At 36.7% G+C, this 18,183-nt stretch overlaps 1 protein-coding gene across 1 annotated transcript; it reads left to right on the top strand.

Annotated features, from left to right (window-relative positions):
• Positions 1–2,814: 2,814 nt before the first annotated feature.
• tomm70a (translocase of outer mitochondrial membrane 70 homolog A (S. cerevisiae)) lies at positions 2,815–15,145 on the top strand. Its single transcript, XM_059341599.1, has 12 exons — positions 2,815–3,105; positions 6,186–6,359; positions 8,018–8,144; positions 8,240–8,349; positions 8,431–8,579; positions 9,648–9,855; positions 10,750–10,884; positions 10,990–11,097; positions 11,924–12,040; positions 12,155–12,252; positions 12,342–12,464; positions 13,392–15,145. Exons 1-12 carry the CDS (start codon positions 2,875–2,877, stop codon positions 13,543–13,545), a joined length of 1,734 nt encoding a protein of 577 aa, XP_059197582.1. The 5' UTR covers positions 2,815–2,874; the 3' UTR covers positions 13,546–15,145.
• The last annotated feature ends 3,038 nt before the right edge of the window (positions 15,146–18,183 follow it).

The following is an 18,183-nucleotide window of genomic DNA, read 5'->3' as shown; positions in this document are numbered from 1 at the left end:
TTCTGAGGGCAGCAACATGTTTCAAACTATTCGACCAGGACAGAACAAAACGTTCACAACTTTTTGTATATTTCTTTCCAAATGTATTATAAATTATTCATAAAAACTGTATTGTTACTATATACAATCATGGAAAAAAATATTTGACCAACCTTGTTTTCTTCAATTCCTTGTTCATTTTAATGCCTGGTACAACTAAAGGTACATTTGTTTGGACAAATATAATGATAACAACAAAAAAAGATTTTGCTGATATCTAGCCATTTCCCATGGTTTTCTTGATAATGATTTTTGTTATTTTCAAGAAAACCATGGAAAATGGCTAGATTTTATTAATTTATTTTATTTTATTTATTCTATTTTTGTTGTTATTATTATATTTGTCCAAACAAATTTACCTTTAGTTGTACCAGGAAATTGAAGAAAACAATGGTCTAATAATTTTTTCCATGACTGTATATATGATATATTTATTTACTGTATTATAATTAATACTGGATTATAATTAAGTATACGTTTATTTTCAGTTTGTACAAATCCCCCAACAGAAAGATAACTCTGTAAATAGGTTACAAGTCACTTGCAGCATAATGGACAGTATGTCCTTGAATTATACAGTAGAACACCACTAAAGTGTATGTTGCTGCAGGTACAGGGCTCTTTGTTACAAAGGCTTCCCTCTAACCAGCTACATACAGTTGACTTTGAAAACTGTTCAGCGCTGGTCACTGTTTGAGGTCAGATGGCCTCGGGCGCAAATTGAATAGTCAGACTCCAGCAGCAACCAGACAGACCAGCACAAAGCTCTAAAATAGGACACAGAGGAAACTGAACTCTGCAAAGACACAAACAATGGAATGCCATTTAAGTCAATATGAAATACAAACATATGAATAAATATGGCTATGAAATAAATCCTGACATAAATAAGGCAATAAATATATACATTAATACACATAAATACATTATACATTGTGTATATATGTATGTGTATACACACACACACACACACACACACACACACACATATATATATAGACTCAAAAGTACAAAAAGTATCAGCAACAAAATGTACTTAAAGTATCAAAAGTAAAAGTAATTATTATGCATAATGGACCCACACAGATTGTTACATATATTCTTAAAATAATAATATATTATGCATAGTGATGCTTTAATGTAAGCAGCATTACGTTAGGGATCATTTTAACTACTTAATATACTGTTATGAGGATTCATATAAACACACACTTCAACTCATATGATAAAATCACAATGATCTGGATAAAATATAGAATGCTGGTATTCGGGCTAGAAAGCTTTCACAGTTTGAAAAGAAAATAGTCTTCACTATTGGAAACTATTACACTGCCGCATTTTTTTTTTAATAACCAATAACCCTTTTTCACATTTTAAATACAAAAGAATGTGCATTTCAAGAGGTATAGATAACAAACATTTTTTTATCCAGGTTGTTACTTTTGTACATGAGTGGACAGAAGTATGAATATAAGAAGAGCTAGCAGCATTGCCACCTAGTGGCTGCAGTCAACCTGCATAAGGCAAATACATACAATTAAATAAATACATTTAAAAAAATGTTTTAAAAAGATTTAAAACCTCATTACTTTGGTAAGATGTGTATTTAAATCATTTTTGATGGGCAAGACTTATGAGTTATGACAGAAATAAGCATAAAGATACTGAGAAAAAGTAAATAAAAATAACCTTGGCCTATATATAAACACACAAGAGGTTTACTTAATCAGGTATAATAAGAGTTTGCATACAGTAATAGTTTTATTAACTTTACATACATGTTGTTAAATGTGATAGTGTTGAAGATAAGATAAGATAAGATATAAGAAATGAATATAAAAAATAAGACATATACATACATTCTATAAACATTATATACATACATTTCTGCTATTTGGCATTTATTATTAATATATATGTTTTGTGTTTGTTTGTTTCCTGAGAGTACTTTGCATTTTACAGATATTGCACATTGGAGAAAATATATTTCAGCACGTATGAACATCAATGAATAAATATATTTAAATATATGCAGAGATATACACAGTGTAGAATAAGTGGTATATGACATACAGTCATGTAAAAAATTATTAGACCACCCTTTTTCTTCAATTTCTTGTTAATTGTAATGCCTGGTACAACTAAAGGTACATTTATTTGAACAAATATAATGATAACAAAAAAAATAGCTCATGACAGTTTAATTAAAGCGCTGATATCTAGCCATTTTCCTTGTTTTTCTTGATAATGATTCTGGTTATTCTCAATGATAATATTTGCATAAGGCAAATAAATACAATTCATTCATTTTATTTATTCATTTTTAATTAGGATTTAAAAACCTCATTATTTTGGCAAGCTGTGTATTTAAATAATTGTTGATGGGCAAGACTTATGAGTTATGACAGGAATATGCATAAAGGTATAGAGAAAAAGTAAATAAAAATAACCTTTGCTTCTATATAAACACATACGGGGTTTACTTAATCAGGTATAATATTAAAGTGTTGTTAAATGTGATAGTGTTGAAAATATATTCTAAGAAGTGTTAAATTAAATGTAATATAAAATAATAATTTCTTCAAGAATTTTCATTTATGAATGAATTTTTTTTTGCTATGGGCTAATGAATATCATAAGCTTCCACTATCACATTTAAGTCATTATGTTTGGACTACAAAATTCTGCTGTTGAACTACAAGTACACACAGCCCCGGGGCCTTTCCGCCGGTATCCCATGATCCCTCGGTGTGCCTGTGACCTCGCACTGCACGGGAAGAAGAAGCGGCGGTCGCTCACGCTGTCTGGTGGCTAACTATTGCTCAGTAGTAGATCATGGCTGCGTCTAAGCCAGTCGAGCCGCAGTCCGGGACTGGACTACCCCGCTGGCAGCTGGCCCTGCTAGTCGGGACCCCCATAGTGCTGGGAGTCGGGGCGGTTTACCTCTGGAACCGCAGCAGGACGAAGGAAAGGAAAGGCACCGGGGAGCGGAAAACACCAGAAGGCAGCGCCAGCCCCGTGCAGGGCCAAGACGGCGCACCAGCCAGCAGAGAGCCGGAGAACATGGTAACTGTTGCCTGTGGTAACTCTCTCCCCTGCTGTTAACGTAACACCCCTCATATCAGCGCCACCTGTCCTGGTGCGGTGCAGACATTTAACTGGCTAAACATGTCATTGCCGTAAACGCGCCGTCAAGGACACCTACCGATCCTGACAGTCAGTGACAGTAACTACCTTCACCAGAGCAAGGCCGACAGCAGCCGCTTCATCTGGGCTGGATTAGCTAATGTTAATTGCTAGCTACCTTAGGTTAACCAGCCCGGTTAGCACAGTCGACATACATTTCTGCAGCTGGTAAATTGTGCGCTAAAACACACGTGGGAACAACAGTTTAACAGTAGCATAGACTTGTAATCGTATCAGTGGTTTCGGGCATGCTAACTTGAGCTAAGTCGAGAGGGGCGGGGATGGCTTTCACATGAATCAATCTGTTTGAGGCAGAGGCAATATTATTATTATTATTATTATTATTATATAGTGTAACAAACCGTAGGTGGCGGCCTGTCACCTCATTCACTGTGTGCGAACACGCATGGGTAATGTGCAGACACGCTAACTGACTTTTGTAGCTTGTATACGCTTACTTGCTAATAGTTAACTCATAAAAAAGAAACCAGGGGACGGATTCACAAAATTGTTTTTAACATAAAATTTACGAAAATTCTTAAGAAAAAAAAATAGGATGTTCCTAAGAATGTTCTTAAATGCTATTCACCATTTTATTCTTAAGAATTGTCGTATGTCTTAGGAACTTATTAGTTTTCTCACTTAGGAAGTTCTTAGATTTTAAACTTAAGATCACTTGCATGGTTTCAGTAACTTGCCCTACTTAAATAATGTATTCATTGTGATGAATTAAGTAGTATCAAATACAACAACTGCCTCTGTGATTTACTAAGAGTACATTGTAGTGTAATCAAGGAACATGTCACACAGACTGAAAGGACATTTCAATTATATGTCAACTGCCAGAATCAGCTTAATGTGACACATTCACACAAAAAATACTCTCACCAACTTCAATGAACAGCATTGTCTAGGGCCAAACTAAATATTAAAGAAATCAAATAAATGTCATACAAATTTGTTCAGGTAAATACAAATCAAGACTTACCTTTTATTGAGACACACCTGTACCTTTTTGGAAGGACTGTGCTCTCTGCCATATTGTTTCTTTCAATAGAATAGAATAGTTTTATTTTATTTGTCATTGCACAGAAGTACAGCAAAATTAAAAAGAGCAGCTCCCGTTTTAGTGCAACAGAATACAATAATTTAAACATAGTTAAAAAAAGAAGCAGCAGGTGGGGATATTTACATGGACATAATGGGAGTTATTGCACATTATAATAAATATATTGCACTGTTATTCCACAGTATTGAAATGTTTTTTTTATTTCTTTGAGGCCTTCAGGACAGCTTTCAGGTAGAAACTGTTCCTGAGCTTTCAAAATACTGTCTTTTATGCAGTGGAACTAATCAGACTGTTACGCAATCTCAGTTTATTAGTAGAGCTGAAAAAAACCCCTTTATCCTTATATAGGTCTATTCATATCTCTATAAGAATATATATCAGGATCCCACATATTTCCTGGTGAAATAACTACACAGCAAAACCTGTTTCTGTACAAATATGTGTGAATTAATTACAAATGAAATATAGTCAGTATTTTCTTATTTAATTGAGAAATTTGGTGCAAAATGAACATTTCAGTTCAACAGTTAAATACACTACTATTGATTGACATAAGCCAAAATGTGGGTTCCAAATTATTGTTGTTGTTGTGGTTATAATTATTATTGTTTTTTATTATTATTATTATAATAATTACAATAATAATAATAATAATAATAATAAATATTATTATTATTATTATTATTCTCATGTAGAGAAAAAACAGCCCTGACCTGTATCCACTATTGCATTATGGGTAATGTCGACAAAGTTTGGAGAAGCTTGTGTCTGGAAGGTTCACAGTTGGAGTCCAGTTTGTTAATCACATTGAACTGAGTGGTAACGTAGTTAATTGGACCAATTTGATATGTTGTTGCAGTGTGCGCAATGATGCATCCTTGTCCATCACAGGAATAATTAGCCTTAAGAAGCCTAAGCTTGGTTGCACATACTAGACTATTTAGCATTACAGTTATTATTACTACACTTGTGTTATAGATGGCATAGTTCGTCGATCACCAACTGGCGGCCTGCAGGCCACTTCCAGCCCGACAAAGCTTCCAGCCCGGCCCACAGAATAATAGCCTAATGAATTCAGAAAATGTGAGGAGGAAAAACATACATTCTGATATTTAGCATACTTACAATGATGTTTCTATAATCACAGCTTTTAACCATCACCCCTTCAGTGAACTGCCTCCTTGATGGAAGTCTGAGAGCATTTTCTAGTTAAGCATCTAGTTATCATTCATGGTTTTCCCATGTTTATTAAGAGTCTAATGACACTGATATAGATAAATAAAAATAGCATGGATTTAGTAAGAAAGTGTAAACATCAAACAGTAATAGGATAACGAGGCGTACAAAATTAACATATTTTCTTAATTTTAAAATCCGTCACTCACAGTGTCTGCTTAGAAAAACGCGAACCTGAAACTGACGGCCCCTGGCATAGTTGTAATACATGGTAAATGGGCTGAATTTATATTGTGCTTTGCTATCTTATCAGATATTATAATTTGCCTCTCATTCTCTCTCTCTCTCACACACATGTACGCACGCACGCTAGTGGTTGTGAGTCTCCAGTCAAGGTGCTGTCCTGTTCATCTGGAGCAACTTGGAGTTCAGTGTCTTACTCGTGGACACTTTGACATGCTGATGGGAAGAGTTGGGGATCAAACTGCAAACCTTGTGATTAATGGACGAGCCCTAATTATTAGCAATTTGGGCCTGTCAGTTTGATGGCATTTGATCTTTTTGGTGCAGTTAATTTGCTCAGCGTCTTGCAGCGTAGGAAGCTCAGGGATGCTTAATTATGTATAAAAGCAGTCTTTAGGCTCTGCAATCCTTAAACCAGTCCTCTGAGTCGCAGATGAATCAATAAATGTTGCCTTTTCTCTCTCTGATCCAGAGCCCATTGGACAGGGCCCAGGCAGCAAAGAACAAGGGCAACAAGTACTTCAAGGCCGGCAAGTTTGAAAACGCCATCCAGTGCTACACAGAGGCCATCGCTCTCTGCCCTACAGAGCAGAAGACGGATTTGTCAACATTTTACCAGAACAGAGCAGCAGCCTACGAACAACAGGTTGGGGCCATCTTCTTTTATCTGTGCAGAGATTGTTGTTAATAAGAAGACCCATCTGGTGTACAGCAGTTTTCCAAAAAGAGATACATTTTGAAATACAGTCATGGAAAAATTATCAGTCCACCCTTTGTCTTCAATTTCATTAATACCTGGCACAACTAAGGGTAAATTTGTTTGGACATTTATAATGATAACAACAAAAATAGCTCATAAGAGTTTAATTTAAGTCTTCATATCTAGCCATTTTCGATGGTTTTCTTGATAATAATCAAAATCATTATCAAGATCAAGCTCTTAAATTAAACTCTTATGAGCTGTTTTTGTTGTTATCATTATATTTGTCCAAACAAATGTACCTTTAGTTGTACCAGACATTAAGATGAATAATAAATTGAAGAAAACAAGGGTGGTCTAATCATTTTTTCCATGACTGAATCTTTATTATGAGTGATGTTAGATTGAAAGTACTGCGGGTCAACACTTCTTGCTCTTTGTTGAACTTGAAGTTCACCTGAAGTGCATGCTTCCTTCTTTCACAACTTAAAGCCCAAAGCGATGGCATGCCCCGGTAGACAACTGTGTTTAATCTTTGGTCAATGTGTAGCAGATTCTATTCAAATCATCAGCAGTCTCAAATGTTTCCATCCTAGTGTTTGACTGAAGGTTTCCTCACAGAGATTCGTGCAACCTCATATTACCTCTCCAGCTAGAAAGCGTGATGTTGAAAGTTTGATGACAGATGCAGTTTTGATTTAAAGATTAGTTTTATATAATAGTTTTCAGTAGGGATTTCCCAATCAAGTTTTCCTGCCTCGGTCAGAGTTATTTAATATTCTGCCAAAACAAAATAAATGTATAGTTAATAAAATCAATCAACAAATTAATAGCTCTGCATCAAAGCTGTTCATTAACATAGGCATTTTCTTGTTTGTGTGTATTTTTCTTACAAAATATTAAAGTATAAAATAAGAACCCCTCTCTGTAATCTTTTAGGTGTTGTCCCTGTCGTGAGGGCATTTCTCTTTCCTTTTGAAGTAAAGCCTAATTGTATTCCGTTAATTTTCAATAGTCAAAACCAATTGGTCAAAAAACAAATTGATTGGCTCAGATGAGTCTTTGCTATGAGATTGGGGCATCCCAAGTCTTCAAATATCATTTTCGAAGCCTTCCCTGGGTGGACAGACCACTGTATATTCAGATGCTGTTACAGGTGCATCTCAATATATTAGAATATCCTAAAAAAAGTTTATTTACAGTCATGGAAAAATTATTAGACCATTGTTTTCTTCAGTCTCTTTGAAATAACATGTTTTATAGCTCCATTACACACAGAATGAAACATTTCATGTCTTAATTTATTTAATTTCTTCTAATTATAATGATTATGGCTGACATTTTATGAAGACCTAAAATTCAGTGTCTCAAAAAAATTGAATATTACGATACACATATTACAATATATTAAAACCAACTTTAAAAAGTATGTTTATTATCGAAATGTTGGCCTCTGAAAACATCTGTCCATCTATATGACTCAATACTTGGTTGGGGCTATTTGACTTGAACTACTGGACATTGACTTTTCCATCATAGTCTAATTTATTGAGATGCACCTGTAAGTTTTGGAAGATAATCAGCCGGCAAAATGTCAATTTCAGATGAAATGGACAGAAGTGGTCCAGGACTGCTCTCAGGCTGTGGAGATGAATCCACGCTACGTCAAGGCTTTGTTCAGGAGGGCTAAAGCTCTGGAAAAACTAGACAACAAGAAGGAGTGCCTAGAAGGTAAGACACCCCTTTCTTCTAAAAACTGTTCTTTTACAAGTTTAAAATGTGTGACACTCATTTCCAGTCTGTTTCGTTCTCTGTGTGTCCTCCAGACGTCACAGCTGTGTGTATTCTCGAGGCCTTCCAGAACCAACAGAGCATGCTGCTGGCAGACAAGGTGCTGAAACAGCTGGGAAAAGAGAAGGCCAAAGACAAATACAAGGTTCTTTTTCCACTTTAATAGACATTTGATTCTGTTTTTTTTCTTCTGAATCGTCACAGTAAACTTATCTCTCCTTTGTAGAACCGTGAACCGATGATGCCTTCCCCTCAGTTCATCAAATCCTACTTCGGCTCGTTCACTGATGACATCATCTCACAGCCCCTGCAAAAAGGGGAGAAGAAAGATGAGGACAAGGATAAGGAGGGCGAGGCAGCCGAGGTCACTGGGAGGTCAGAGAATGTTTTGTCAACTAAATCGTATGCTCAGGTTGTAGCAGGAGCGATGGGGGAGCTGAAGACATTTCTACTTGATGAAATATTGACCAGCTGGTGATGCTTCATTAAGAAATTAAAAGGGCATCAACAAAGTCATTAGAACAAATATGACATATTTGAAAACGACTTTATATACTGGAACTGATTTCAAGTGTTGTTGCTTAATTTCACCCATATACAATGTTAGATGACTCCCAGTAGAAGCACCTACAGGTGCATTTCAATGAATTAGAATATCATAGGAAAGTTTATTTATGTCAGTAATTTAATTCAAAACATGGAAATTATATTACATTATATAGATCCATTACACACTGAATGAAACATTTAATGTCTTAATTGATTTAATTTATTCTAATTATAATGATTATGGCTTAAATTTAATGAAGACCTAAAATTCAGTGTCTCAAAAAAATGTCAATATTACGAAAGACCAATTTTAAAAAGTATGTTTAATATGGAAATGTTGTTCTCTGAAAAGTATGTCCATCTATATGCACCCAATACTTGGTTGGGACTATTTGACTTGAACTACGGGAAAAGACTTTTCCATCATATTCTAATGTATTGACATGCACCTGTATTTGGCTTGGATCAGCACTAAACTCTCCTGGTTGAATCGGTACAAAAGATAAACAACTGTGTTAAATCAGCCAATCACAGAGCTTACGATTCTGTTACATAGGCCATTAAGTTGAAAGTAAAGATAACATGGTTGAGAAAACTGATTTAAAAAGCTTAAATATTTTACTTTTTAATTAATCTATTTGGGATTCATCCAGTAACTATGGCTACATTTTTAATTTCTGATTCTGATTTCTGACTGCCTTCTTTAAGCCGTACACCAGGCCAAAATTCCTTATTAACAAAGTTGAAATAACCAAGAGTGGTGGTTATAATATTGACCTATAAGACTGCCCTCAGGAGATTCTTACACTGAGGAAATGGGAATACATACAATCCCAATCTGTCTGAGATTACCACATGATAGATGACCACTTGTCCCTCTTTTTCACCTCTTAGCTCTGGCTACCTGAAGGCAAAGCAGTACATGGAAGAGGAGAACTATGACAAAATCATCAGTGAATGCACCAAGGAGATCGAGTCAGGGGGTCGGTACACTGCAGAAGCCCTGCTGCTGCGCGCTACATTCTACCTGCTGATTGGTAACGCTACTGCTGCTCAACCCGATCTGGACCGGGTCATCAACATGCAGGACGCCAATGTGAAGGTACGGACTGTTTATTTGATTTGCAGAGAATGAGCTCCTGGGATAGCTTGCCTGTTATACTGCCCCTATATACTGAGAAACTAGAGGTGTGTGTGTGGGGGGGGGGATCGATATAGCGTAGTATCACGATATTTTGAGTGGCAATATTATATTGATTCATGGTGGACAAGTATCGATATTTAGCATTCGGACAGCAGTATTTTCGCCTTTTTTTTTGTTTTGCAGGCCGTAGCAAGCTCACTTTTAGGAATATACTGGAGATACTGGTATCATATGAAATTAGAAGATCTAAGGAATCTATATATGTGCGTCAGGATATCATGTCGGGAAGTTGTGGAAATAACGCTGAAAAGTTGGGCTTTTTTAAAGTTTTATTCAAAACAATTCAGAGCAGTGAGGCTTAAAGTTTTTGAAAGTTTGAGAAAATGCTGCAGTAGTTGTCGTCCATACATGTTTGATATCAGTTCAGTTTGACTGAATACTTTGTTGGTCAGTCTGTGGGTTTGACTCTCATTGTGGAGAAATAAAAAGACTGAAGTGAGATGAATAGACTGAGAAATTTCTCTTATTTGTCAAAACAATTCTTGTTTGAATTTAATTTTGTGGACACAAAATGCAGTTAAACAGCTAAATTGCAATATACTGTATCGCAATACTCACCATATCGCAAAATTCCTAAAATCGCAATAATATCATATCGTGACTCAAGTATCGGGATAAAATCGTATCGTGGGGCCTCTGCTGATTCACACCTCTATGAGAAACATGCCCTAAGATGCCTGGAGTGGACTCCCAGTTTATTAATGGTTCTTATCCACACACACAAATGTCCCATACAAAGGATTTGGAAAAGCTTGACAGGTTCTCAGTCTGTACTGTGCTCTAATTTTCCAGCTACGGGCCAATGCTTTGATCAAGCGGGGAAGCATGTACATGCAGCAGCAGCAGCCTATGCTCTCTACACAAGACTTCAACATGGCAGCCGAGATCGACACACGCAATCCTGATGTCTATCACCACAGGGGTCAGGTAGGACTGTGGTGGAACCAGTTTTTTTTCTGGCTGTCAGTGGAATGCTTAAAATGTTTTGATAAATACATTAGTGCTTCATCTAAATTCTCTATTTCCTCTTAGCTAAAAATCCTGCTGGACCAGGTGGATGAGGCCGTTGGAGACTTTGATGAGTGCATCCTGCTCAGGCCTGACTCTGCTCTCGCACAGGCTCAAAAATGCTTCGCTCTTGTAAGTTGAAGTATATCAAGTTGAAGATTATCTGATACAAGATAATGTATCAGTTGAAGATAATTTTAAAAGGTATTATCTAACCTAGGGATGGGAATAGTTCATCAATGATCGATTAATGGTTGTTAAGAATTTGTTCGATCACGTGGAATTTTTAAGCGATCTGTGTATCAGTACTCACTGAACTGAAACACGGCCGAGCATTCAGTTCTGCGGCCGTACGTCAATAAGCCAATGAGCTGAGAATTAAGTTGGATAAAGCTACAGTTTGCAAACTGAAATTTGCAATAACTATTATGAAACACACAGAAATACAAAATTATTAGTTGGAGCAAAACTAGCTAATTGTATCAAACCTTGCTAGCATGAATTACTAAATTAAATTTTATCCAAAACTTATTTAAACACCAAACACATTTAAATATGCAAGATTACTGTGAAAACTAACTACTAACTAGCCTCTTCAGGGGCTGAAACATAAAACATTGAACTTGACATTATATAGTATTACCTCAGTTGAGTTAGTTTTACAATCGACAGGAAGTCTATTTTCGTCCTTTCAATATAAAAGCGTCAGTTATCAAAACAGGCTTTTGCATAGTACTATACGTATATCTTTTATTTTGCCCATGTATGCATGTTTTTATACGTATAAAAACATAGCGATTAATCGATTAATTGATCGTTAATGTTAAAGATGCTCCAGTTGGCAGGTTTCTTCCAAACACCCATCCCTAATCTAACCTATCTAATGTTTCCTGTTCCTTATAGCATTAACAGCTGCAAGAATACCTGCTAAATTTGTTTTCTTTCTTGTGTCTTTCAGTACAGACAAGCGTATACTGGAAACAACCCGTCACAAGTACAGACAGCCATGGACGGCTTCGAGGACGTTATCAGAAGATTCCCCAAGTGTGCAGAGGGCTACGCTCTTTATGCTCAGGTACAGGATGAGAACTTGATTTTCTCTTTAGTTTTCATTTGTTTTAGACCTATTTTAGAATATGTTAGCTGTATAATTCAGAGACAAAATAGCAACTGTTTGTGTATTTTTCAGGCTTTGACTGATCAGCAGCAGTTTGGAAAAGCGGACGAGATGTACGACAAGTGTATTGAACTGGAACCAGACAATGCTACTACATATGTGCACAAGGGGTAGGCACTGTTCCCTTTTTAGAAGGCATCAGAATTATACAGTATGTGTAAATTATTCATCCGTAATTAAATGTTCATTTTATGTGCAGTTTGTTACAGCTCCAATGGAAACAAGACCTTGACCTGGGTCTGGAGCTCATCAGCAAGGCCATTGAAATTGACAACAAATGTGACTTTGCCTACGAAACTATGGGAACCATCGAAGTTCAAAGGTGAGATTAGTAGAGGGACTTAATCCACCCATTAAAAGACAGCTATTTGTGAAGTGTGAAAAGTACAGAGATCAGACCACTTTGGGCTCTTGCACAACCCAAAGTTTAATCCGTTCCAATCGTACAATGGTGCGGACCAAAACAACCGGTCCGAGACCACTTGCAGACAGAGACCCTAGTGCTGTTCATTACACTGTGAACGTAATCCGACCAGAATCCGACCCAGTTAAAGGAAATTAACCAAAACACAGTGGATTGTGGGCTGCCTGTGTGGTGAGATGTACACAGATAATATCATAAAGATGAAGTTTGTGTCCTTCAGTTTTACTCTGTAGGCTACCACTGAGCTAACGCTAATTTGTCATGCAGAATTATCAACATATTGCTCAAAATAACTTAATATTTACCTTCTTGGTAGAAGCAGATTGTGGTAGGAGCATCAAGGCACTTCTCTGATTATACAGATGTCTGATCGCAGCATGTTGGATATAATAGATCAGCACATTATTGACGACCTGGAGCCTCAACAGGAGCTCATTCTGATCGTTTCTCTCCACATTAGTTTGGTCGGAACACCAGAGCAGATTATAGCCGGTATAATTAAAGGTACTTGGTTTGCACTCGGTTCCACGTTGCTTTGGTACATTTTTCACTGCCAACTTTTCAACTAATAAGAAATAATAGGGTGAGTAGATTTCCAGCCCTCCACCTTCGTACATGCCCCTCTACAAATCTTTTTTATGTCTTTGGTCCACTTACATTTCTGCACTGTGAAAGCAAACGAACCAAATTTATCAATTTCACTCTGATTCGGACTAACCAAACGGACTTTGGTTGTGAAAGCGCCCTTAGAAAGTCATGCCGTGTGCACTAAACTTGAGAAGACTTCTTGAAGTGCTTAAAAATAACCAGAACGTTTCTTTTCAGGGGAAATCTGGACAAGGCAATAGACATGTTCAACAAGGCAATTAACCTGGCCAAGTCCGAGATGGAGATGGCCCATTTGTACTCATTATGTGACGCAGCATACGCCCAGACTGAAGTGGCGAGGAAGTACGGGCTCAAACCTCCAACACTGTAATGTCTCTCTGCCAACCGACCGCCAATCTCAATCTTCATTGCTGAACCTAACCGTGTTAAAATGCAACTGTCTGACTTAACTTTTGATTTGTAAAGAGAAAAGAAAAGAAAAAGAGTACTGGATTATAAAAGAGAGAGAAAAGGAAGAGCCCTGAATATATATACCGTGTTTACATCACATTAAAGGGGTTGTTATCATGGAATGAAGGATTTCTGTTCAGAGTGAAGCCGAGGCTGTGATCCAGACCTCTGGTTGATTTGGTGGTTTGTCAGGGTGGGAGGTTGGGCGGAGGCCCTTTACTGGCACTTAATTCAACCCCAGCAGCATCATTAAACCTTTTATGGCTCAGAATAAAGAGAAAGATACATGAATGATCCATGTATACCTGTCTAAATTAAAAGTAACTATGTGAAATGTAAGTTAACAGAAATGTGCGCAGTCTGTTAAACCAAGTACTGACTTTAAGGCTTTTGTGACACGTTTGAATCTACAGAAAATACTGTGAGAGCTTTATATAGTTCTAATGGACTGTTCACTTGTTAATTTATGCTGATCTGAAGTGTTTATTTCCAGCTCCTTTTCATATGTAACATACACTATCAGTTCCAAAATGCAAGATTAAAATTATAGTCAAATGTGTAATGTCTGTGTTTGTAATGCTGGAATTGATCCCATGGATACCGGGCAACAGAGAGAGTTAGTTTAGCATCCTCAAGAGTTTTTTTTTTTAATTATGGGACTGCCTGTTTTCTTTTTTTATATATATATATATACTTTGTGCAGCATGTTCACTTTATAAATGTAAATGCAATGCTCGTGCTGTCTTGAACACTAGGAAAACCCCAACTATAAGAGACTTTGGGCAAAACACTTTTGATTAGAAAAACTTAACCAACTCAATGTCTTTAGTTTTTTTGAAAATGTTATTTTTGAATTTCCTCTAGAAGATTTCACAAGGGATTGGATATTCAGTGTTTTTTCCTAGCTCACTTTAAATGAGAAACGTGATTTATTTTCTATTTTATTGTAAAATGTTTATTTTTCATGCTACATTACATCTTTTTGACAGAGTAACCAGAAAACAGTGGTTTTATTTTTTTCTGTCCTATTCAAATTATATTCTCAAAACCCGAGCCTTACTGTTTCTAACCCATATGCAGCCCCCAGAATCTCTTGGTATAGTGTCTGATTTGGTTCTGAAATAGCATCGGTACTTTGTATAAAACTAAAATTAGCCAAAACTGCTGAATGTTTGTGTGTTTTGAACATTTTTCAACTATATTCTAATGTTCTGTAGCATCCATCCATCTAGCAGCAGTCATGGCTACATTTTACTGACTTTGTGGTAATACCAAGGAACCAAATCATGCTTTCCAACTGCAGCTGCTGACAACTTCTCAGCAAAAATCATCAGTCTTAAATTTAAAAACAAACGGGAGGACCCTTGAGAAATTGATGTAACCGTCAGTAGATAATCTGCGGATATCCACAAAATATTGGCTATTTAATATAAATTACACTGACATTCTTTATAAATATGTATGGTGACCAAAGTGAAAAAGAAAATGAATCCTAATAAAGTTATAATTCCTGGAATGAATTTCACCTTTGGAATCTTCTTCTTGCTTATACGTGTTTACATTCTGCAACTCTATATTAACACTGACTATTCTTTGTTACAGTGAGAAACTTCTCATGCTTTCATGCTTTGAAACTTTATTTTTAAATTTGCCTTCTATTCTCGCTTGTTAGTATTTCATCTCATGTGAGGAGAAATGAATACTGCAGCTCAATACTGACTTGAAGACAGATCCATCCATCCACTTATCTGGGGCCGGGTCGCGGGGGCAGCAGGATAAGCAAAGTATTCCAGACGTCCCTCCCCCTGGAGGACCCTGAGGCGTTCCCAGGCCAAGCAGGACATATAATCCCTCCAGCATGTCCTGGGTATTCCCCAGACCTCTAATGGGAGGCATCCCTAGGCAAGGCAAGTTTATTTGTATAGCACCTTTCAACAACCGGGCAATTAAAAGCATTAGAAAGAGACATATATAAAATTACATTAAAATATAAAAAATTAAGAAAACGAGCAGATGAAGTATTTAGGAAAAAATAAAATGAAAGTACGTTCAAATATAAAATTTTAAAATTGAAAGTGAGCTGATAAAATTTTTTTTTTTGAAAAAAGTTATAGTACTGATTACTGAAAGGCAGTGGCAAACAGAAAAGTCTTCAGTCTTGATTTAAAAGAGTTGAGAGTTGCAGCAGACCTGCAGTTTTCTGGGAGTTTGTTCCAGATATGTGGAGCATAAAAACTGAACGCTGCCTCTCCATGTTTAGTTCTGACTCTGGGAACACAAAGCAGACCAGTCCCAGGTGATCTGAGAGTTCTGGATGGTTCGTAAGCAGAAGATCAGAAATGTATTTCAAGAAGCCAGTGTAAGGACTTCAGAACTGGAGTAATATCTGCTTCTTTGGTCTTAGTGAGGCCTCGAGCAGCCGCGTTCTGAACAAGCTGCAGCTGTCTGATCGACTTTTTAGGGAGACCTGTAAAAGTCGTCAAGCTACCAGATGCCCGAACCACCTCAGCTGGCTCCTTTGAAGTGACGGAGCAGCAGCTCTACTCCGAGCTCCCTCCAGACGTCTGAGCTCCTCACCCCATCTCTGCTGCTTGTATCTGCCATCTCATTCTTTCAGTCACTACCCAAAGCTCATGACCATAGGTGAGGGTTGGAACATAGATGGACTGGTAAATTGAGAGCTTCGCCTTCTGACTCAGCTCTTACCCTCACTCGCAAACAAGACCCCAAGATACTTGAACTCCTATACTCCTATAAATGAGTGGTGGAAGAAGAATCCAGATCCCTTGCTTAAGTAAAAGTTCTCATACCACAATGTGAAATTACTCCACTACAAGTAGAAGTCCTGCATTCACAACTTACTTAAGTAAAAAAACAACCAAAACGTACAATAGTTGCCTCAAAATGTAGACTAGTAGAAGTATAAAGTTGCATAAAATGGAAATACTCAAGTAAAGTAGAAGTACCTTAAAATTGAACTTAAGTACATCACTTGAGTAAATGTGCTTAATTACATTCCACCACTGCTATAAATACAGACAAAGAAGGTAACAGCTACTTTAAATGGATATCTTGTGACATCTGCAAGCAATGAGCGCTTCTGCTGCAATTTTCCTTTTTTACATCTGCTTTTTTGTGTGTTTTAAAAGGTTTATATTTTAGACTTGTGAGTTCGATAAAATTCAACAATTCATAAAGCTGAAATCAGACATTTACCCTCAGTGGATAGTTACAATTAAAATTGATATATAATCTAGATTTATATTGTGCTTTTTTCAGGCAGTTTTCTATTTGTATTAACAATATTTATGTGCAATAAATTCAGTAGTTTCCACATTTTACAGAAAGAAAACCACAGATGTAAGGAATTAAGTTAATAGTGGCTGAAATCAACTGAGCTGTGTCACTGGTTGTGGTATTGTGTGTACTGCCTCACTGTCACAATGTCACGGCTTACTGACACTTAAGCCCTACTGACACTTAAATAGAACAAAGCCATCACTAATGCTATTAGTCACAATTGTGCTCTTCCTTTGAAGTCCAAATGCTGTGAAAAAGCCCCATCACATAGTCATGTGTTCAGACTCCAAAGGCAACTGTAGGCTGAATGGGTTTAATAACAGTCAGGTTTATTGATCTAACATTTAAAAACACAACTAAGCAGCCAGTCATGGGGAAAAAAATATTATTATTATAGCCATTTTCCATGGTTTTCTTGATGTTTGCTTGAGGGAACCTTTCAAATTAAATTATCTGACACCAACTGAAAATCCTCACCTATTTCTCTGCACAGATTGTTTGATAGGGAATGATGAGCAGGAGACGTCCAAGTTCTCAGTTTAACATAAGTTTATTACAATACGTCAAGAAATGTGCATTTTACAGAGACCTCTGGGTTCACTCTATGTCTCTGATACACACAGACTGGTTTCAGGTCGTCTGAACCCCTCTCCTTTCCCTCTAACCCATTATTTATCCTAACAATTGTTTACTCAGACATGAAGGAAGATTTCTTCCAGGAAGTGTCGCCTTCTGGATCCTCTGATTCGTCAGTTTTAATCAATACAGGGACACGTCATGTCACCGGGCAGCAATCTTCTCTGCCCGGCACACTGTGTCCTTGACCTGTCCTGTTCTCCAAAACATTCTCCAAAACCTTCTGCCTTGTTATGTTTTACACATATAATTTGGAGACACAGATGCAATGTCTACATGAAATAGATAGAATCTTAATCAGTTTAAGCAAATGGAATATATGTATTTAAAGTAATCACAGTTTGTAAACCAATATTAACACACAAACATTGTATCAAAAGCATTGTACATGATTAATATATAAATGCATAGAGAGAGGGCACACACCCAGTGAACAGCACATGCATTTGATAGTGATCTTTGATAGTGACCTGCGTCACGCACAGAGACAGACAACAGAGACAGAATAACAAATTATTTTAACAATAATAACCAAGATCATTATCAAGAAAACCATGGAAAATGGCTAGATATCAGCTCTTAAATTAAACTCTTATGAGCTATTTTTGTTGTTATCATGATA

This window comes from Centropristis striata, chromosome 9 (assembly GCF_030273125.1).
Source record: "Centropristis striata isolate RG_2023a ecotype Rhode Island chromosome 9, C.striata_1.0, whole genome shotgun sequence".
Taxonomy (NCBI): Eukaryota; Metazoa; Chordata; class Actinopteri; order Perciformes; family Serranidae; genus Centropristis; species Centropristis striata.
The sequence above is the reverse complement of the archived record's forward strand: the minus strand, read 5'-3'. Positions and strand labels throughout refer to the sequence as shown.